This window comes from Papio anubis, chromosome 10, assembly GCF_008728515.1.
Source record: "Papio anubis isolate 15944 chromosome 10, Panubis1.0, whole genome shotgun sequence".
NCBI lineage: Eukaryota > Metazoa > Chordata > Mammalia > Primates > Cercopithecidae > Papio > Papio anubis.
In genome coordinates, this window is record NC_044985.1 from 110789929 (window position 1) to 110812722 (window position 22794).

A 22794-nucleotide genomic window follows, 5' to 3' on the forward strand; every position below is an offset into this window, starting at 1 on the left:
ATGTTGCTAATATAGAAATAATTAAATTTGATCATAATACATATTGCTGCTTAGGAAGAGAGGAGTGTCATAAAATCAATGGTATCATGTTGCTTAAAGAGACACACACAAGCAAAACCCTAGAAAAAACACTTCTGCTATGTAGCTCTCTGGATGCGAAACTGGATCCCTTCTCTAAGTGTTTTGAAAAACACTGCTCAGCCACCTCCAGTGAGGGTTTCTGCCAGGAAGTTGTGAAATTACTGTTTATTTCTCTCACTCTATTTCCCCCTTAGGTAACTTGTTTAGTGCCTGGATGGAAATTCTAAAAACGAAAATCAAACGAAAGTTTGTAACTTAAGAGATTCATGATATTTGAGATTCTTGCAAGTTATTGCCTGCCTCTGACCTTGAGATACTGTCACTTTACAAGATCCTCTCCCTCAACAATTTAAATCTATCTTGCATATCCTTAGTATCAGATAATTATTAACACAATTGAACAAGGTCTTCAGACTCTCGTTATAGAGGAGCACAAGGCCAACCTCTCTGCTCTTCAGGGTGTGCAGCCAGGGCCCACAGCACCTGGGAGCTTCTACAAATTCAGACTCCTGCTCCACAGACCAAATGATCAGAATCTACATTTTAACAAGTCCCCTGTGGTTTATAGGCACCAAAGTACTTCTCAAATTTCAGTGCACACAAGTGCATTTAACACCATTTGTTGCATGTAAAGCGGACTGACTGCTTGGGGACCAGAAGAACATTTTACTCCTCATTATACAATTTTCCCTACTTTTATCAACATAATAATGATTACAGGTTGAGAATTTCATCTTTGGCTGATAAAATTGTAACCACTAAGTATGTAATCACTGAGAATACAAGCTACCCCCTAGAAATAATGTATGAAGGAATTGCCTTGCTGGCAAATGGGAGAACAAAAATGACTAAGCTGGCTGGTGCTGCAGAGACTGAGCATCAAGTAAGGGCCTTCAGATCCTCCTTTCTCCAGCTCAGAACAGTTGCCCTAAATGACTGACCTTGCGTTTCTAGGGGCTCCAGAGGTGATATGGTTTGGCTGTGTCCCCACCCAAATCTCATCTTGAATTCCCACATGTCATGGGAGGGACTCGGTAGGAGGTCATGGAATCATGGGGGCAAGTCTTTCCCATGCTGTTCTGGTGATTGATAGTGAATATGTCACACGAGATCTGATGGTTTTGAAAAGGGGAGTTTCCCTGCACAAGCTCTCTTCTCTTGTCAGCCGCCATGTGAGACGTGCCTTTCACCTTCTGCCATGATTGTGAGGCCTCCCTAGGCCCGTGGAACTGTAAGTCCAATAAACCTCTTTCTTTTGTAAATTGCCCAGTCTTGGGTATGTCTTTATCAGCAGCATGAAAATGGACTAATACAGGAGACATGGCTGGTTTTCAGTTGACCCTGAGATATAGGCCTCTGGGATCCCTCAAAAGAGCTCTGTCCTCATGGGTTCCTCACCCCTTCCCTCTAGAACAGCTTGAGAGAGTCTCCAAGCTGAGCTGGATGGGCTACCTTAGAACCCATAAAACAAGGGGCTTTGCAGTGACAGGAGCAATCCAGGACACCTCTATGTGAGACCCTCTATTTTCTAACCAATTCACAAATAGGGAAAGCCGCTGGGAGGTAATGGAAGAAAGGATAAAAGCATTATCTTTAAGAACAGACAGACAAGGGTTTGGATTCTACTGGATGGTGACTGTATGACCTTAAAGAAGTTACTTATTCTCTCTAAAGCTCAGTTTCCTTGTCTGCAAAATAGGACAGCTGTAGGGTTGACAGGAAGCATATATAGCAGAGCCAGTACTGCGTCTGTCACATAGTAGATGGTCAGGAAATGTTAGTTGAGTATCCTTATTTCTCTTATCAGGTAAAAGGTTGACCCAAATACCAATGAAGTTCCTTCCTACTTAAAAGTAAGTCCAAGGCTGGGTGCAGCAGCTCATGCCTGTAATCCCAATGTTTTGGCAGGCTGAGGCAGGAGGATGATTTGAAGCCAAGAGTTTGAGACTAGCCTGGGCAACAGAGCAGGACCCTGCTTCTATAAAAATTAAAAATTAGCCACAGTAGCACATGCTTGTAGCCCAGCTACTGGGGAGGCTGAGGCAGGAGGATCACTCGAGCCTGTGAGGTCAAGGCTCCAGTGAGCCATGATTGTACCACTGCACTCAGCCTGGGCAATACAGCAAGATCATGTCTCTTAAAAAAAAAAAAAAAAAGTCCACAAAACAGTTATTGAATATCTGCATTCCACCTATCCCCATGTCTGGCTGTAAAGGGAAATGTAATCAATACCTAACTCCTGACTTCAAGTCACTGTGGTTAAAACTAACAATGTCTTTGGTTTCATAAATCTCTTTGTAGTTGACTTTCACACCTTGAATCCCCCGAACAGTGCTGTGAAGCAGGTGGTCTTATTCTCACTCAGCTAATGAGACAGCTGAGGCCAAGAGGGTGTAAGCCCCATGCCCACTGGCCACTGCCCAAGCAACTCCCCTGGGGTTGATACAGACCTTCCCCATGAGACCTGCTTTCATTCCTCTTCTGCGCCCCATCACTGTGCATAGAACAGTGTTTCCAAGAGCCTCCGAATCCCATCCTTTCCAGCCTACACTCTTCCCTTCTGCAGTTCACACTTCCACAAGTGTGAGCCACATTACAATGTAAGCTAGAAAACAAAAACAAAAAAAAGTAAACCCACATTGGCTTGAAAGAAAATAAATGCACCAGATAAAACACAGTTGTTTTTGGAAGTCATCACAGAATTTTATATATAATGAACCATGTTATAAATCGTAATACAACAAAGATTTAAGTGCCAATGGTAGACCAGGCATCTTGCAAAAGTTACATGCTAAAAGTCTTTAACTTTACAACCAGAGGTTAGAGAAAGGGATGCAATTTATTAGACACATTTCACATTTTTCCCTTGAATCATTAAATATTTAAGCACCATAAAATTCAAGCATTTCACATGGATGTGGCAGCCAGCCTTGGTGGTTTAAAATGCATTATGCAGAGTTTCTAGCAGATAATAACAGTGACAATTGCAGAGTACTGATTTTTAATGTCAATTGTTTGTTCCCTGCAGGACTTACTGATAATATCCCTGCAGGAAATTGTGATATTTTCTGTGCTACAGTAACTTTGAGGATTGAAATGAAAGAGCATTCCCAATGACATTAAGAATTGGCCACATATAAATCTAATCAGTAATTTATATACCCTGTGAGAATCATAATTCTGTGTAAAATAAAAACAAATATTTTTCATATTAGTTTATTTTAAATACAAAATGTGACCTTCATTGAGTGTATGATGATGGGTATGCTGGACAGGTAATCTAACTTAATTTTCAATGCAAGAGTAGCTGTTAACATTAATGAGGGAAATGAAGCTAAGAAAGTTGGCAAAACTCACCCAGGATAACAGCTGAAAAATGACTAAGCCAGATTTCAAACCCGGGTTCGACCAACTCTCAAGTCCTCCCTCTTTCCACTATTCTTGCAGCCATACCAAGTAAAAGTAACAATTACCAGATTATTCCAGTGAACTGATAGAAACACAGATCTAATATAATTTCCTGGAACACACTGAATGGTTTGCTTTACCATAATCTACACGAGGTTCAGAATAAGATGATAAAGCCCAATTGTAGTACACCATTCCACTGACTATTTTTCGGAGCACCAATAACATGTATACAGACGTTTAGCAAAGATTTTATGCTAGGAAGCTCTTAAATCCTGAGGAAATACAAATTACAGCATAAGGTAAGTCATGTCACATTTTACTGTGGGGTCTTCTCAAATCTCTCAAATCTCGTGTCTGAAATTTCCGTTTATAGAAAAAACAAAAATCTGTTTTTGGAGGAGTGTGATAAGTCCATTGAAAGCTTATCAATTGGCTTTCTGGCAATAATCGTAACAAGAGAATGTGCGTATACAGATAAGTTGAACATTTAAAATATTCTGAAGTAGGAAATGGTTTATACTTGTAACCATCTTGCTGATGAAGGCCTTATATGCAGAGCTGAACACCTAATGCCTAATGAGTTTATGGAATTGTCATTGAAAAAAAGAATTGGCAGCAGTGTGTTCAACTCTGTGCTAGGCATTGGGCATATCAGAACGAGTCAAGCATGGTCCCTGCCCTCAAGGGGCTTGCATTTTGGCAATGGAATGAAGGAAGTTCACTGAGATGCTAAAGAAGCAATGGGCAACGGAGAAAATGAGGACAGCCACGTGCACTGCACAAGAGCAGCAGAAGGGAGCCCAAATTTCCCCCAGGGAATTCACCTCCCACACAGGGTAAACTGATCCCAGGGAGGACATCACTGGTGAAGCAGGAGCAAAGTCGAAGAGGTGCTGGGAGCATCTGCAGAGCTGCACACAGTTCATCGTGACAGGAAATACTCCTAGAGGGAACCCTCGAACAGTCCCCACTGGACCTTTCGCCCTATAGGAAGTCATTTGGACTTCGTGGGCAGTGGAGTCATAGAAGGACTCTAATCCAGAGGGTGACAAAATCAAGTTTGGGTGGATCTTAGATGGCAACTGGGATTTGAAACTAAAGCACCAGGTGGGAGACGCCTACTGAAAGGGTGGAGGTGGAAGACAAAGGCTGTGTGAGACAGGCATGGGGCTAAAGAGGAGGTAGCCATTCAAAGTAGCCATGACTCAGCTTTCAATGTGGGGAGTGTGAGAGCAGAACGAAAGGGCCACGCATAGCATGGAAACCTGCCTGGATGAATGGGCTCCACTCACTGAGAATCAGAACCCAGAAGTAAGCATCCCAGATTTCCAGCACAGGCACAGAACAGTTCCCATTAGGACAATCTAGACACGTTCCAGTCTACAAGGTTGGTGGGGAGACAGGGAGAGGAGGGTTTGATAAGGATCATCTCCAATAATGGGTTAGGAGAACAACTTGAAAGCTTTGTTCATCACCTCCACAGAGAAAGAGTAATTGAAGGCACATTGATATATAACCAGATGAAGAAAATAATAGTTTAAGATAATAGGATCTTCTATTCCAATAAGTTATTTTTCCTATTTTTCTGCCCTTTTGATCCTTTAAAATTCTTTTGCAAAATTAGAGGGCAGCGTTAATGCTGCATTTAGAGACAGCTCTTGTAATACTAACATTTTGAACAGTCTGATACCTTCCCAAGCTCACTTGGAGTAAACTGTCTACATAATTTAGGCTGTGTTTGTGTGGGTTTTTTTTTTTAACTTATTTATTAACTTATGAAGATAATATTCTAATACCAACATTAAAGTGTTTAAAATAATTAAACAAGCAAGATACATTTCTCATGTTTCATTTGTCACCCTTACCTCTTCCCAGAAAATGTTCTCAGGCCAAGTTCAAGATGAACAAGTTGAACTTTTAGGAGAGTTGACTTTTGGTAATAGATACAGCTTTTTTGGAAGGAGAAAGGTAAGTACAAATAAGATTGAAATTGGTTCAAGTTTTAGGTGCACAAAAATATTCAACATGCCAGAGCATAGTTTAAAAAATATTAAATGGGCCAAATGAACTAGGAAATATTCTGCTACATCAAGAAAATATTTCATCTTAAAATACACATTTTTCTTTTTACCAGAAAATACTCTTACAATAAATTGCCACCCCGGAGGCAGCCCATAGCAAAACTCATTTGAAATTTGTTCTGCATATAAGAGCTCGTTCCAAATCAAAGTTTGGCAAGGAAAACGTTTCTTATAAACAAAATTTTAATTGAGTTTTTCTTCTCAATTAAGATTTTTAAGTGCATGGAAACTAAGCACTGAAATGAGTGTCGTGCTCATGAGACATTTCTTTAGTTTTTTCTAAAATGCCTTTTTCTTTTAGACGAGGAAGGTGAGTTTCCTAAAAATTTTTTCCCAACAAATCTTTTAAATTTAGGATTAGATCACCAAATTCCTAGCAAAATAGAAAAACGGATCTTTTGCTTTACAGAAAAAATACTCAGTATAAATTGACACACATTCTAAACTTTTATAGAAAATACTAATGCCAAATGTCAAACCGTTACCTTGGTATGAGACTGATATAAAATACAAGAATGTCTTTAGAATTGGCAAAATGGGATGCTCCTGTAACAGCCAACCACGGGAACATAAAATTCAAATTATAAATCGTCTTTGTTTCGTTTAAAGATAATGCCATGTCCTCCTGGTGGGGTAACCCTGACTTAAATGAATCTTCTTACCTAAGTTTAATTAAGTCGGCCCTTAATTTTCTCCCAAGTGCATAATGATAGCTCTGTCACGTCCCCGAGTGAGCTGCCATTATGTGTGTGGAGAAAAGTGTCCGTTGTGAGTGCAGGAAGCTGTGCAGGCTCTCCTGGGGAGGAGAGTGAGATGCTTTGTATGAAGCGTGTGCCTGCCTGAGTAAGCCCCATGTAGTGCCAGTCCCATTAGCACGCACGCACCGGTGACACGCCGGACCCCGACTGGGGAAAAGTGGTCTGTCTGGAAGTTCCCTGCAATGGGGAGTCAATTTTTGTGAATAACTACCTTAATATTCACTAATAGCTTTTAGGCTCCTAATCTCTTATTGAATATATTTTTTTCCATAATTGCTACTTTTCAAAAGGGTTGCCAAAGTAGGCATTTCTATTCTCTGAAAAATGCAGAAGAGAACATAATGTTTTATATTCATCTGTGGTGCGTTTATGCTAATGTCGCATCTCTGGAATACGGCGACTGTGGGCCTTTCTGGCATCATGATTCATTCTCCTTTGAAACGAACTGTTAATGCTGGCAGTGTGATATTTTTTTTTTCTTCTTTAAAAAAAAATCACTTTGGGTCGTGGTTTTACCATTATTTAAAGTATATGGAAAAACAGATTACAGAGGAAATCATTCTGAAATGTTGAAAATCTCTGCTTTCTAGTTTCATTCATTGACCTGTTTATTTTTTCCTATAAAATCCATCCAGAAGCCCACTGTATTATAGAGTAATTGACTTCTATTGTTTGAGATACTGTTAACCCACAAATGAAGTTTTCAGTAATGTAATTTGTAATCTGGCCTTTATCATCTACTTGCCTTTCTGAGAATTAGCATATGTTTAAATAAAGCCAGTTCTTCGGTCATCCTCAGTAGAATAAGAGTATCTAGGTTCCATCTAGACTGGGAGGTCCAAACAGATCCATCCGTGCAGCATTTGCTTAATGTGTCAAGGAACCAGAGGACTCTGGGAATAACCACGACAAAACAGAAGGAACTACTGAAAGAGAGTCCAAAATGAGCACCATGACGTCTCTTAGCACAGTCTAGAAAGTCTTAGCCCCCTAGGAAGTTTCTCTTGGCCACGTGTTGGTGAATTTCGCATTCTCTAGCTATACTTCACGCAGACCTGGCACCGGCTGATTTTCTGGCGTTGGGCCTGGCTTTCTTTTAAGGTGTCTGGTGCTGGAGCAGAGGAAAACTGCAAGTCTGCTTTCACTGTTGTCAGCCAGAAGCTATACTCATTTGCAAAAAAGTGGCAAGTTCCCTGCCGGCCTTGGCATTCAAGGAATGGTGCTGCTCTGAAATCTTCCAGGCAGCTACCCGGTGACATGAGGGCCTGCCCTCCTCCTTGGTCCCCAGCTCCTGTGTGCTACCCAGAAAACAAGAGAGAATTAAGGCTCAGACACACACAGACAACCCCAGACCCAATCAGGGACACACCCAGGTTTGGGTCTGATCTTAACATTTTTTCCTTAGATTATTCTATAAAGAACAACATACAAGCTGCTGAAAAGGAACCGTAGTCAGCATGGTGAGTATGCACACAAATTGGCTCCAGTTTCACCGATGGCTGAAGCAAATTCATCTTCTAAATTCTACCCATGTGATCAAAATCAATCCCAGTGTTTTTTTAAAAGATAATGGCCCTGCATCCCAACAGGCTATGGTTTGCAACAGCCTCTGTGACCTTATGTCCTAAGTGCAGAGTGCTCCGAATTACTGTCCAATCCAGACAGAAAGGACGGGAGAAGGTGTTAGGAAATGGTGAATGTGCCAGGGTTCAAGGGCACGGGACTCACCATCAGGAATGAATACCCGATCCAGAGGCTCCTCCAGGTCTGCGGACATGGGGGGATGGACTGGTCCTGGCTGTGCACCGCCACCGCCTGGGCCGGGGCCTCACATACCGCACAGCGGCTGACGTAGGGGCGGATCGCCTCTTCAGAGAGTGGCATCATGGGGAGGGGTGCAGCGCTGGCCAGCCAGTAGGATCTGTCGTTTCTCTGGGCATAGTGGCACACCTGGTGGATGTTGCAGTAGGCAAAGGGCAGCGTGCTAAACACGGGAAGGCAAGACCCTGCCAGACCTTGGGGAGGAAGAAGAGACAGCTGGTGTCCAAGCACCCCATGTAGGTGTTCCCAAACCCTTCCTTCCTCCATCTGGCCTTTGCAGATGCGTGTTCTGCAATCTGGAGGCCCTCGCCAAAGCCTACTTCTGTGGTGGGGAAGCCATTTCTGGCACCTCCGTGGTCCTGTGGGCCAGCCCTCATCCCCTCATCCCTCACTCATGAGCCAAGCAGGGGGGCAGGTGCTGGAAGTGAGCGCCGAGCACATCTCTGTGTTCAGGAAGCTCGTGGCCTAGCGGGGAACTGGATGAGCAAACAAGCAATGAAAATATAGCACAACAAGCCCTAAGAATGAGAAGTGTAGGGTTCTGGGACCTCAAGGAAGGATAACTGGAATATGTGATTTTAAGTTAGGACTTGAAATATGAAAAGGATTTAGCCAGGCTTGGAGATGGTGGTAGTGACTACTCAAAAGAGAGATACAGCGTCAGAGGGGGCTGGAGATAGGGGAGCGTGGAGCTCAGAGAACTCAGACATGTTCAGTGCAGGGAATGTGAGGAGAGGGTGTCTGTATTGTCTGTTTGTCTCAGGGGTGTCCAGTGATAAATCAGACCATTGGATGTGGCCTTTGTCAATCTCGTTAAGGAGTTTGGACTTTATCCCAAGAGTTCTGCAGAGTTTTAAGATGTGTGCTCTGGTTAGACCAAGAGGGGAGAAGCAAGACTGATGATACAAAGACCAGGAAGGAAAGAAACTGATGGCAGAGGGAGAGGAGGAGAGAAGGAAACTGATTCAGGATATTGAACATCACTTCCTCCTTTCTCCTGTGCTCCAAGAAACTGGCCCCTTGTGATGGGAAAGGCCATGCCAAACCCAAGGGAGAAATGCAGGGGATGTATAAGTAGTTTCCACCCAAGGTTTGCACTCTTTGACCACCCTTATTATCAGCTGGGGTCACTGTCTAGTGAGCACAATGGCAAGCACCTCACGGTCAACTGTCGCCATCAACATATCCTTCCTGCACCTTCCATTCTAACCATGATTTTATTGGAAAGACAGTGTTTCCCAGCAGCCAGGTACTTAAGCCTTTGACTTAAAATCAGTCCCTGCAGCTTGCAAATTTACTATTGAAAATTGACAAGGGCTGAGTGCGGTGGCTCACACCTGTAATCCCAGCACTATGGGAGGCCAAGGCGGGCAGATCACCTGAGGTCAGGTATTTGAGACCAACCTGGCCAACATGGCAAGATCCCAGCTCTACTAAAAATACAAAAATTAGCCAGGCCTGGTGGCACAAGCCTGTAGTCTCAGCTACTCAGGAGGCTGAGGCAGGAGAATCGCGTGAACCCTGGAGGCGGAGGTTGCAGTGAGCCAAGATCGTGCCACTGCCCTCACTCCAGCCTGGGCAACAGAGCAAGGCTCCATCTCAAAAAAGAAAAGAAAGGAAAAGAAAACTGACAAGGAGCACCAAGAGATGACCCTCAAAATAAACTCCTGTAATTTAAGAACAAATTGTAGTAGGGTAGGGAGTTGATGCTGGCAAGTGCTGTAATATAACCATCAGGGTGCTGTGGCTGCACCATTTTACACATAAGTACAGGAACTGACCACATTCTGGTTAATTTACATTTGGAAGCAAAAAGTACATTTGATAACAGAGTTACATTTAACTTACTGAGGAAGAATCATTTTTATAACACTAATAATATTAGCCAGATAATATTATAGCCAGATAATAATTATAGCCAGAATGAGCTTCTTTGACACTTCATAGGATCATAAGTTTAAAGGATTAGCTCAGAATGAGCATGCTAGTGTTTTTTTAAAAAAGTGAGAATAATCCCATATAAGATTAGTGATCATTTAAGGTGTTGATGAATCAGTAAAATTAATCCCAAATTTTACTCTTCAGGCAATGAACCTGGGTGATCCTGTATCCATACCAAGGTCTTGATTGTGAGCTTTCTCTTGCCCTTCCAGGTATAACAGACTATACCCAGTCCAGAGCCTGGGCATGCCCAGGGGGCAGGTGGGCTCCTGGTCCGTCTGACTGTGGAGAACCAGGAGGAAGCCACTGAGGTATCCAGCGCCAAACCCTTTGGGCCCAGGATCCCCAGTGGGACCAGGAGGCCCTGCAGGAACAAAGAAAAAAAAACGAAGGCAGGTTAGGGGGTTCAGTTTAACAAATACATTAAGCACCTCTGTTCTGGCACTGTGCTAAGCACTCAGGGAGCAGAGGGGAGCATGACTCAGCCCCTCCCCGCCTTCTGAAGTGTGCACAGCTACACAGCCAAGGTACACACAACGCAGTCAGCAAGTATTTGTTCCAAGCAACTCCTAGGTGCCTGGGCTACATTAGCATAAAGACAAAAAACAGAGAAAAATCCCTGCCCTCCTAGAGCTTGCATTACACTTGAGGAAGAGAAATAAGAAACAATAAGCATAACAAAAAGGTACATTATGAAATACGCTAGGAAGAAAACAACGAGGACAGTGTAATGACACACCGCAAGTGTGGACTCCCCAGACTGAACTGCAGAGCAGGTGCTCCCCAAAGTCGGTCTTTCTTACACCTCCCAGACCTCTTCCCTGGTTCCAGCATATTGTCAGTTCCATTCTGAGAAGGGCAAAGGCTTGGGATCCACATCTGCAAGTGTGGCTCTCTTCTTTGAGAAGAGAGGGAAAGGGAAGGAAGGCCTCATTCTAGCATTGTTGTTGGCAGATGGGAAATCAACAGTTCTAGAGAACGTGAGCAGGGTCTGTATCCTCCAACACCTCTAAGGCGCTGAACTATTGAAGAAGGCCAGGAGCTGTTTCTAATTACCAAGAGCAAAAGGTGAAGTTAGACACTGAAACCAAAAGGTATTTTGTTTTTGTGTTCTACCCTTGGTTCTGCAAGACTGGCAGGTTCTCCCCATCTACACTGTCAACCAGAGATGACAAAGCGGTAGCCTGTGGACTGAATCAGGCCTACTCATGTGTTTTGACCTGTAAGGATTTTACAAGTTGATACTTTGAACTTGAAAAGAGCAGAGTGTAGGCCCACATTTCTGTAGACTATAATTGGCTGGAGCTGAGCTGCAGCTTTTAGCCAAAGCTCCATTCTGCTGCAGACCCCACCCAGCCCTCCTCATTCATTTCTACTCACTACTAACCTGGTACAGGAGTTTGCACCCCTGGCCAGGTACTCTCTGGGGATGGGATTGTGTCTTGGGCTCTTTGGATCCATGTGCCTAACGAGCCTCCTGGTACATCGTTTCACACTTCTATTCTGAAGAGTCCTAGCTCCCCTTTCCCAACACTACTTCCCCCCCGCCTTTTTTTTTTTTTTTTTTTAAGAAAGAGCCCTGTTTCCTACATCAGTGTACTAATAGTTATATGATAAGATGATGTGAACTCAGGAAACCAGGCAATTCGGCCACTTGTAGAGGGTGAGAACACACACATCATCCCTAAGGTCTTCAACACAGCCTCTCAAGGGTGACCCCACGGCCACCAGGCTGACAGTCCCTTCATGACCTTGGAAAGTGAACCGGAGAAATGGCCAAGACTTCAATGATGATGCATAGCATTTTGGGAAAATACTGAATAGGATGCAGGGCCTTGTCTAGGTTTTATGATGGTTTAGCATCAGTTCGATCATAGGAGATGCATCCCACTCTGTTCTCATTGCTTCTGTCTCTGATACCTGGTGAGTCGGCATCTAACGCAAATGATCTGAATAGGATCTCATCTGGAAAGCCACTTGAGAGGTCAGAGATTTTGTATACAACTCTAAGATTTACAGTGTCAGAGAAAAGAGGAGAGACTGAAACTCTACCTGGTCCTCCGGGGTAGCCGTCTTCTCCTGTGTCACCTTTACGTCCGGGAGGCCCAGGAGACCCAGGAATGCCATCCACACCCCTCCTGCCATCCAGCCCAGGCTCTCCTTTGCACCCTGCACAAAAGTTTATGATGCTGGTGGTGAAAGCAACCATGACACTTGCTAGCATTTACCGTGCCTATACCGTGTGCCCGCCCCAGGCTTCCTTCCCACTCTGGCTGCATACATCAGCCCGTTTAGTCTTTGCGATATGAAGTTGGCATTTTACTATCGCCGCTTGCAGTTGGGGTAACTGAGGCTCTGAGAAGTCAAATAATTTGCTTAAGGACTGGGCCAGGATTTGAAGCCAGACCAGGGAGATGCTGAGAGACAGGTTTTCACATTTTTTTCATAGTCTTGTATATGTGACTTAAAAAAAAAAAAAAAAAAAAACTACTGAACATGTATGGCATTTATAATAAATATTTTCCTTAATAATGATTATTTAAAAGCCTAGATGGAGAAATGAATGAAATTTAATCGGTTTCATATGGGGTCACGTTAAATCTGGAGCATGATAGGTGCAGCAATTTTTAAAAACAGCTTTTTACTGAGTGTTTACAATGTGCTAGGTACAATGCTCATCCCTTTATGTGGATTGTCCGGTTCGGTCTTGCCAGCAGCCATATGACTAGGTACTCGTACATGCCAGTGGTACCAGTGAAGAGACTGGGGCTCATAAAGGTCACAGAGCCAATCACATGTGGAGAGGAAACTTGGGCCCAAGGGGGTGAAGTGCAATGGCCATCAACCACCAGACCCTGCCCCTGACACACAGCAGAGCTCTGGATATAACCTGGGGGACTCAGCCATAGTTGGGTTAATCCTTGGGGGGTTCTCTAAGTATGCAGTTACTTTTTTGTCAAGGCCTCAATTCATTAGCCACCATCTCCCTTCAGTCAGGGGAGCACACACAATCATTGTCTTTGGGCGAGTCTATTGCTATTACACCTAATTTCCTGAATTACTAGCCTTCTCCAGATTTCCAGTCTCTACTTATTATTCTATTCTCTCTCCATTCTCTCTCTCTCTCTCTCTCTGTAGCGTGGTATGGGCTGATCGGTGTACCCCCAAATTTCATATGTTGAAGTCCTAGCCCCCATATCTCAGAATGTGACTGTATTTGGAGACAGTACCTTTAAGGAGGTGATTCTGTTCAAATGAAGCTGTTAGGCTGGGCCCTAATCCAGGCTGACTAGTCTCCTTATGCAAGGAGAAAATTTGGACAGGGAAAGGGACCCCGGGGATCCATGTCCCTGGAATGGCACAGAGGAGAGGCCATGTGAGGACACAGGAAGATGGTGGCATCCACAAGCCACGGAGAGAAGCCTTGGGAGAAACCGGCCCTGTCGTGGCTCCTTGATCTTGGATTTCTGCATCTAGAACTGCCTGTTGTTTAAGCCACCGGGTGGATGATACTTTGTTGTGACGGCCCGAGCAGACCAACACATTGCCTAAAATCAAACGTTAAGTCAAAGGGGCTTGCTTAAGTGGCTTTCATTCTTGCCTCTTGCCTTTGCCCTCCAGTAACTGGGGGATGATGACAAATTTGAGGACGCCAGTCAACTGAGGAATTCATGGAGCCTCCCTCCCCTACCCTACTAAGGGACCAGCCTTGCCTGATAACCATTAAATGAGTGTATTAACAGAGACGCTGACCGAAACCCTCTGCCCTTAAAGCAGCAACCCTGTCATGGAAAGGATGCATGGAGGGTTAAGGAGGTTTGACTTGGTGTTGCAAGCTAGCAGGAATCAAAGATTTCCCACACAGGCCCCTCCCTGTCCCTCAGTCGCCCCAGGTGAGGCCCTGACTGTGCGTCCACACGTAGTAGAGTAGCTAACTTGCCTAGAGCAACCCTGGACTCTAATCTTCCTCCTCCAATCCACCTGAGCAACATCAGTAGGAAACACAGGGCTAAAAAGCACAATGACACAGTCACTACTGCTCCAGAGAACAGAAGCCCAAAGACATTCTGCAACACTGGCTCACACTTTGGTAGAAATCAGTATCTGCCTTGGTAGGTCGGGGGTGGGGCCTGAGAATCTGCATTTCTAGAAGTCTCCAGGTGACGCTGATGCTGCCAGTCCCAGGAACCACACTTCGAGAACAAATGCTGTAGATGATTTAACTTTAAAACTCTTTCCGGTGATGACCTTAGTGGCATATTTTGAAAATCCTACATTTCTGCCTATTCTTGAAACCAGAAATTCTACTCAGGGAATTTAAAGAAACAACAACAATAATAGCAAACACATGTACTGTTTATTCTGTGTCAGGCCGTGTTCTAAGTGCTTTTTATGTTAGTGAATCCACATAATCCTCACAATCAGCCCTTCTTACAGATCAGGAAACTGAGTCATGGGTTATGCGGTAGAGCCAGAGTTATGAACGCATGTCATCTCTTTCCAGAATCTCTACTTTTTTTTTTTTTTTTCAGATGGAGTCTCACTCTATTGCCCTGGCTGGAGTAGAGTGGCAGTATCTCAACTCACTGCAGCCTCTGCCTTCCGGATTCAAGCGATTCTCCTTCCTCCCCAAAAGGCTAAAGGTATAGCCTCCCGAGTAGCTGGGACTACAGGCACATGCCACCATGCCTGGCTTTTTTTTTTTTTTTTTGAGATGGAGTCTCACTCTATTGGCCATGCTGGAGTGCAGTGGCATGACCCCAGCTCACTGCAACCTCCGCCTCTTGGGTTCAAGCGATTCTCCTGCCTCAGAGCTGGGACTACAGGTGCACACCACCACACTCAGCTAATTTTTTTGTGATTTTAGTAGAGATTGGGTTTCACCATGTTGGCCAGGCTGGTCTCGAACTCCTGACCTCAGGTGATCTGCCTACCTCAGCCTCCCATAGTGCTGGGATTATACGCATGAGCCACCACACCCGGCCCTTATTTCCAGAACCTCTGTTCTTATCCATTACACTACTTCTTCATGATAATCAGGGATGCATATACGTAAGATATCATTACCAGTTGCTTATCGTAGTGAGAAAGTGGAAACTCCTTAAATCAGAGTAGTTACTGGACCAGCAGCAGCAGTGGCAGCACCTGGGAACATGCTAGAAATAAAGACTCTCAGAACCCTCTCCTTACCTAACAAATCAGGTCTAGGGTGGGCCCCAGCGAGCTGCGTTTTAACAAGCTCTTCAGGGATTCTGATGGTCCATGAAGCTCGAGAACCAAAGCCTTAAATGTTCCTCGTGACGCCCCCTCCGTACCCCCAGGTTCAGCTCCCCTTTTAGGAATTCCCACATTACCCCTTGTTAACACTCAACACTTCCGAACTGACTCGCCCAATGTCTTCATTTTCTGCTAGCCTGTGGCTCCAAAAAGCAGGGCCTTGTTGGATTAACTTATTTCTAGCAGAGCAGCTGGCAGCAAACCAATCAATAATTGGTGAAGGTAGTGGTTAAATAAATTGTGGCACAATCAGATAAGGCAATGTTCCTCAGCTACTACAGATAATATTGTAGGAAAATATGTAATGACATAGAAGTAAGGTTATGTTAAGAACAGTTTGCCAAAGAGTCTGCCTAGGATGATCATGCAGAAATAAAACTAGAAAAATACCCAGGCAATTGTGTCTTTTAAAAGTGTGTTTAGTTGTTTTGTTGTTGTTTTGTTTTGTTTTTGTTTTGTTTTTTTGAGACAGAGTCTCGCTCTGTCACCCAGGCTGGAGTACAGTGGCACGATCTCGGTTCACTGCAAGCTCCGCCTCCCGGGTTCATGCCATTCTCCTGCCTCAGCCTCCCGCCCGCCACCATGCCTGGCTAATTTTTTATATTTTTAGTAGTGACGGGGTTTCACTGTGTTAACCAGGATAGTCTCCATCTCCTGACCTCGTGATCCACCCACCTCAGCCTCCCAAAGTGCTGGGACTACAGGCGTGAACCACCACGCCTGGCCAAAGTGTGTTTAGTTTTAAGTTACCTTTTTTTTTTTCTTTTGTAATAAAGTTTTTTTTTTCCCTTCACCAAATGCCTCCCCAACAGCCTAAAGGTGCATCTCCTATCTCCTGCCACATCCCTCCCTACGTAAATGGTCTTCAACATTGGGTGGTTCTGCACTGCCGCCCCCCACCCCCCAGCAGACACTTGGCAATATCTGGAGGCATTTGGTCCTCAAATGGAGGAAGAGGTCATTACTGGCATCTAGTAGGATAGGGGCGAGAGATGCTGCTCGACATCCGAGAATCCACCAAACAGCCCTCCAGGATAAAGAAAGATGGGGCCCCAAATGTCAGCAGCACTGAGGTTGAGAAACCGCTCCACACAGTAGGCTACCTCCAAGAGTTATGTATTCATTCACCAGATGTTTACCAAACACCCTCCATGACCCAGGCCTGTGTGTGGATATCACACTGAATAAAACAATATCCTGCCCTCAAGCTTCTTACGGTCTCTAGAACGGTGGTTGGCAAATTACAGCTTGTGGGCCATTTACTGCCCATTTTGGTAACCCCAGTTACAGTGGAATACATGCATTCATGTACGTGTTACCTACGGCTATGCTGCAGCAACAGGGTTGAGTGGTCGCAGCAAAGATCATCTGACTCCAAAGCCAAAGCAGGGGACTAAAGTGCTCGGGTGATGAGGCAGATGTCTCACTTCCCTGCCCTCGGTTCCACATGCCCCACTGCTTGTAAAACTGTGTCCTCATATTGCCTACCTGAGAGTGTCCCCTTCTTCTTCCATCCCTACGACCAGCGGGTCTCTCCCCTCCATGCCCTGTGCTGGTTGAGCTACACTCAGTGTAGACATCTCAGCGTCCGATATGCTCCTGTTATGCTTTTGTTCTCCCAGGATTAGAAACGAATTATTCCGGAGTGTCCTGGACTGCATGCTGTATGTGGTTACCATTCAGGAGGGGAGAAAGGACACATCCCCTCCTCTCCATCAGGGTGAGAGGAGCCCTGCCCTTCCTGGTGACTGGGCAGAAACCTTCTCTTCCCGGGGTGGCACTGCTGGTGGCATCTGGAACTCCACCACCTTCCAAGAGAGTATCAGTTATCTTGGAAGGAACACGGGGCCCCAACAGTGAGCTCAGAGCATTCCTTTCTCTGTCCCACCCGATAAGATGATCCCAACGTGCAATATATTGAAGAAAGGGCTGCCCTAGTGCGTATGGGTGAGGAGTTTCCCCCTTCCACTGAACAGGCAGCAGCAGGCATTCCTCCTGATGTACAGACTCCTGGCGAGATCACTGAGGATCTAGGAAAAAGAATCCTGACACCAGATGTTATCACATGGGCTTTACTCCTTTTAGGGTGAGGCAGAGAGAAATTGTCAGGCGGAAGACATTTCCCGAGAAACAGGAAGGAAGGCTCTTGTTAACCCGAGTTCTATGTTCAGAGCTTTCTACCTTATGGACTTGCTCCCTACTTGGAACTAGTTTTAGAGAATAAAACTAAACATCAAAAAAACCCTCCAGTGTTAGATGGATGACCTCCTGAGAGGGCAAGTGTTGCCTTGAAGAGAAACGCAACCCTAACAGGGTGTGGGAACGTCCATTAGGCAGGAACAGTTCAAAACAAAACGGATAACACTTTTGAGTTCACTGAAGGAAGCTTCAGCCTTTGAGGGCCGCCCTGGAAGGAAAAGGTGTAGATCAAAGAGATCCATGTGTAGAAGAGCGTTAGGCCTCCCGTGGTGGAGAACTCCTAATGGACCCACTTCATGTGGCTGTCATCCACACACACTGGGGAGGAGAGAGCCAGAAGTTTGTTCATTTTTATGTAAGTCTCAGCTGCAGCACATGGTTACAAAATCAGTTAAGCGACGAAAGAAAAGACTTTTTAATTTTTTTTTTACCTTTGATTTTAGGTTCAGGGGTGCATGTGAAGGTTTGTTACATAGGAAAACTCATGTCATGGAGGTTTGTTATACAGATTATTTCATCACCCAGGAATTAAGCCCAGCACTCAGTAGTTATCTTTTTTGTCTACTTGAGGGTGGCGGGGAGGAGGGAAAGGAGCAGAAAAGAGAAGATTTGGAAGGGAAAAGAGGAAGATACCAACAATGTCATTTTAAGTGAACATTGTTCTTTCTAGTGGCAGCCGTTTCTTTATGGCAGCTGTTTCTTTATGGCACTCGATCTTGAGGGTGGTATATATGGTGGTGGTATATAAGCCCTACCTTTCCTTAAGGCTATCCTCAAATACCAGCTCTTGCTGGAGTCCTAGCAGTCCTGCAGTTCTCCACACTGGAATTAACCTCTGCCCATCCCATTCTCCCAACACCCTTAACTTGCAACTCTTTTTTTTGGCTTTGTTTCGTTTTTGTTTTAGACGGAGTTTTGCTCTTGTTGCCCAGGCTGGAGTGGTATATATGGCCCCTCACACCCTGCTGAAAAAATGCCTTCAGGAAATGCTGGAGAATGAGCAACATGGCCTGCAGATGACCCAGGGCAGCCAGGGCTGGCCATTAGGCCCTTAGAATAGACCTATCACTCTTCAGTAACTGGACAGGATGGCCAATACAGCCAGTGTGGCCAACGGGCATAGACAAGGCTGAGGAATACATGGCGGGGAAGAGAGGTCCTTTGTAACAGGAACCCAGAGGCTCCTATCAGAGAAGAGGGGACCCAGAAGAAAGTAAGGGCTTGGGAGTGGGTGCACAGGACAAAAAGGAGCCCCAGGGAAGCTGAGCCACATGGTGAGAACATAGGAAGAGAAGGCGATGCTTCACCAGAACGACGGGGCACTTTGTAAAAAACATCATAATCATGTAGATGGCAGAGAGGTGGCCTTGGAGTGTCCCTACTTCCAGCAGGCAGGGTCAGTGGCTCCAATGAAGAGAGGGCACAGGAACCCAGGGAAGGCCCTCCCGTGGCCACGTGCAGCTGATGAGCCCATGCAACCCTAAGTCAGGAGGAATTAGACATCACAGGCGAGCACACCTGGGCCACATAAGCACTAGACCCTCTTTCAGAAGCTCATAGTCTATGGAGAGAGAATCTTGTTCTTGTTCATGTCAGAGATAACTATCATGTTCAAGGGTAAAGAACTGATCCGTTCACATATTTTTCTCTTCCCAGTTACTTTCTTTGGTTATTCTGCAAAGCCACCACAGTGGGTGCCCAGCCACCCCTCTCACCTCAGCTTTGATGTTGAGGTGGAGCAGTGCATTTCAACCTGCTATAGCCACTTTGGGGGCATTGAAAAATGCTGGCATTCGGGCTTTGCCACCTTCCACATTCTATTAGTCTGAGGTGAGGCCCAGGCACCAATAGTCTTTCGAGATCCTGCAGGTGATTTTAACCTGCAACTAATATTGTCTTGCTAAAAAGATTCTACTCTTAGCTGAATCTTTAAGGATTGCATTCATATAATAGTCAGGGCATCTCAAATTTGAATATGTATGCCACTATTTGGGGGACCTTGCTAAAATGCAGATTCTGATTCTGTAGGTCTGGGGTGGACCCGAGTTGCTGCTAGTTCCTGAACCAGGACCACAGTTACAGTAACAAAGATGTTGCTGACTCCTAGATGCCTGGTTATTAGGCCAATCAGCCCGGCCTGTGCTCCTGCCATCTCCCTGTTGAACAATTCTGGCTCCTCAACTTGCAACTCTTCTTTTTGTTTGTTTTGTTTTAGATGGAGTTTTGCTCTTGTTGCCCAGGCTGGAGTTCAGTGGTGCAATCTCAGCTTATGGCAACCTCTGCCTCCTGGGTTCAAGCAATTCTCCTGCCTCAGCCTCCCAAGTAGCTGGGATTACAGGCACCTGCCACCATGCCTGGCTAATTTTGTATTTTAAGTAGAGACAGGGTTTCACCATGTTGGCCAGGCTAGTCTCAAACTCCTGACCTCAGGTGATCCACCCACCTTGACCTCCCAAAGTGCTGGGATTACAGGCATGAGCCACCGCGCCTGGCCTGCATCTCCTTTTTAACATGAATTGTGTAATAATCTACCATTACTTTAAGTTATTTATATTCTGCTATTTCTTTCATGGGATTATGATACCCTGGAGGGCAAAAACACATCTTATTCATCTTTGTATCACTCACACCACCTAGTAGCATACTTTACAAAGAGTAGAGGGAGTCTGGAAGTACTTACTGAATTGAATTTGCAGAACTCAGTTACAGGTCACATCTTTGACCTGGAAGTTATTTTTATAAGTTGGAGGGACCCAGCTCTGGATATTGCAAATATGTACGTAACAAGGCAGCTTGGTTTTAAAACGAGGTTGAGTGACCAGTAATACCGACTGACAGAACTTTATCCATGCAAGGAGTATCAAGAAAGATGAGTTAAGTAACGACTGGCCCAATTCCCAGTTCTCACGGGCCATTAAAAGAAGTTGCTACAACCAACACCCAATTAATCTGGTGCACAAACACAGATGCAATGCAACAAACACACACAACGAAAACCCCACATTAATTTGAGGAAGGCTCCAGGGCTGTTTTGGCCACCACCTAAGAACCAGTCTGACTCCTCTTGAGAGGGACATCTCTTGGGCACTTAACTTCTTGGTTTTGAGGAACCAGAAGAAAAACAAACGGTACAAGATTCAGCTCTGCTTCCAATTCCTGTGTCCCTGAACCAAAAAGAGCCCAAATCACAGTGGGGCCGTGGGGGGGTGAAAGGAAAGAGAACATCCCGGTGCCTGTAATCCCAGCACTTTGGGAGGCCAAGGCAGGAGGATCACAAGGTCAGGAGATGGAGACCATTCTGGCTAACACGGTGAAACCGCATCTCCACTAAAAATACAAAAAATTAGCCGAGTGTGGTGGCGGGCACCTGTAGTCCCAGCTACTCGGGAGGCTGAGGCAGGAGAATGGCGTGAACCCGGGAGGCGGAGTTTGCAGTGAGCCGAGATGACGCCACTGCACTCCAGCCTGGGCGACAGAGTGAGACTCCATCTCAAAAATAAAATAAAATTTAAAAATAGAAGGGATATGTGGATCCAGTTAGCCTATGATTGATGTACTTTGGATCAAGGTAGAAATAAATTACAAAGGGAAAGACATGTTTTCTTCTCACTAGTTATTAATCTCCATATCAAAAGCTACAAAATAAAACATCTAGAATTTCATTTCAGCAATATATCGTTAAAATAATGAACAATCAGCATGCGGCTCATACCTGGTCCTGGGGGGCCTCTCATTCCAGGGAGTCCCATGGCTCCTTCTGGTCCTCTCAGGCCTGGCACCCCAGGAAGCCCTGGGATTCGGGGACAGTCATCCGCATCTGCAGGTGGCCCCGGTTCACCTGAAATTGGAATTACCGCTTGAGTAATGGATGCACACAGGCTTATGAACAAGCTCCTTCTACAGTCTCTGGTTAAACTTGGACTTCTGACACTATGCTGAAATTCAGTTCACATTTAGTATAAATTTCAGTATAAATATTTGTAAAGGTTCAACAATCCAGTATAAGTTCCATGAAGGCAGGAATTTGTCTTGTTTCCTGGAGGGTGCATGAAAAACTTCCAGAACGTCGAACTGACCGAATGAGTGAATGGAGTATCAGAGGAAGCAGAAGGATGAAACAGTGAAGGTCGGATGATGCAGCAATGTGATGACCCTCACAGGATTACCCAATCTCTGGGCCATGTTTTACTGGAGTAGCAGCCACAGGTGGCATTGCAAGAGGGACTGGTGGGTTCCTAAAGCTCAGCTTCATGTGTCCCTGAGTCCTCACTCTACACTGCAGCGCCACATGGGTTTCCATAGTGTCCGTCACTCACATAGAATTTCAGGATTGCTAGAGGCTTAGAAGCAGTGACTTTCAACCCTGAGTGAATGTTGGACTTATCCAGGGGAGTCGTGGAAATATACCGACGCCTGGGTCCCACTCCCCGAAATACTGGTTTACTTGATAATAGGATGTGGCCTGAGCAGTGTCCTCATCATTGGCTGCATAATAAACTCAGCTGGTGAGCTTTTCAAATGTACTTATTAACACTGGGGCCCCATCTAGACTAATTAAATAGGAATTTCTGGGGGTGGGACCTGGGTGTCAGTAGTTTTTTGTTTGTTTGTTTAAGTCCCCTGGTGATTCCAGGGTCTATTAGGGCTGAAAAGCACCATTGTAAAGCTATAACTCTGACTGTAGCACCTCAGAATCATGTCGCTAGTTTGTTAGAAACCAGAGTTCCTGAGTCAGGAGGTCTGAAGTGGGGGCCATGTACATTTCTAACATGTTCCCAGGGAGGCTGATGGCGTTGATCTGGGAATCTCACTTTGAAAAACACAGGCTGGGCACAGTGACTCACACCTGTAATCCTAGCACTTTGGGAAGCCGAGGCGGGTGGATCACTTGAGATCAGGAGTTTGAGACCAGCCTGGCCAACATGGTGAAACCCCATCTCTACTAAAAAAAAAAAAAAAAATAGCTGGGTGTAGTGGCAAGTGCCTGTAGTTCCAGCTACTCAGGAAGCTGAGGCAGGAGAATCACTGGAACCCAGGAGACAGAGGTTGCATGAGCCAAGGTTGTGCCACTGCACTCCAGCCTGGGTGACAGAGCAAGATTCTGTCTCAAAAAAAAAAAAAAGAAAAGAAAAGAAAAAAAGAAAAAAGAAAACCACTATACTAAAGATGTGACATCTTTTTCTTTTACCTTCACATCTTTAAGACATTTTTAATAAAGCTTCATT

At 45.0% G+C, this 22794-nt stretch overlaps 1 protein-coding gene across 1 annotated transcript in view; it reads right to left on the minus strand.

Moving 5' to 3' along the window:
* Window positions 1-2762: 2762 nt before the first annotated feature.
* Window positions 2763-22794, minus strand: part of COL4A4 (collagen type IV alpha 4 chain) — a 160015-nt gene continuing 139983 nt past the window's right edge. Inside the window, exons 44-48 of the mRNA XM_031651712.1 lie at window positions 21282-21407; window positions 12146-12262; window positions 10269-10457; window positions 8060-8346; window positions 2763-7629 (exon numbers count right to left, since the gene is read on the minus strand). Coding sequence (XP_031507572.1) covers window positions 7366-7629; window positions 8060-8346; window positions 10269-10457; window positions 12146-12262; window positions 21282-21407 — 983 coding nt within the window. The 3' untranslated portion in view covers window positions 2763-7365. The remainder of the gene's footprint in view (window positions 7630-8059; window positions 8347-10268; window positions 10458-12145; window positions 12263-21281; window positions 21408-22794) is intronic.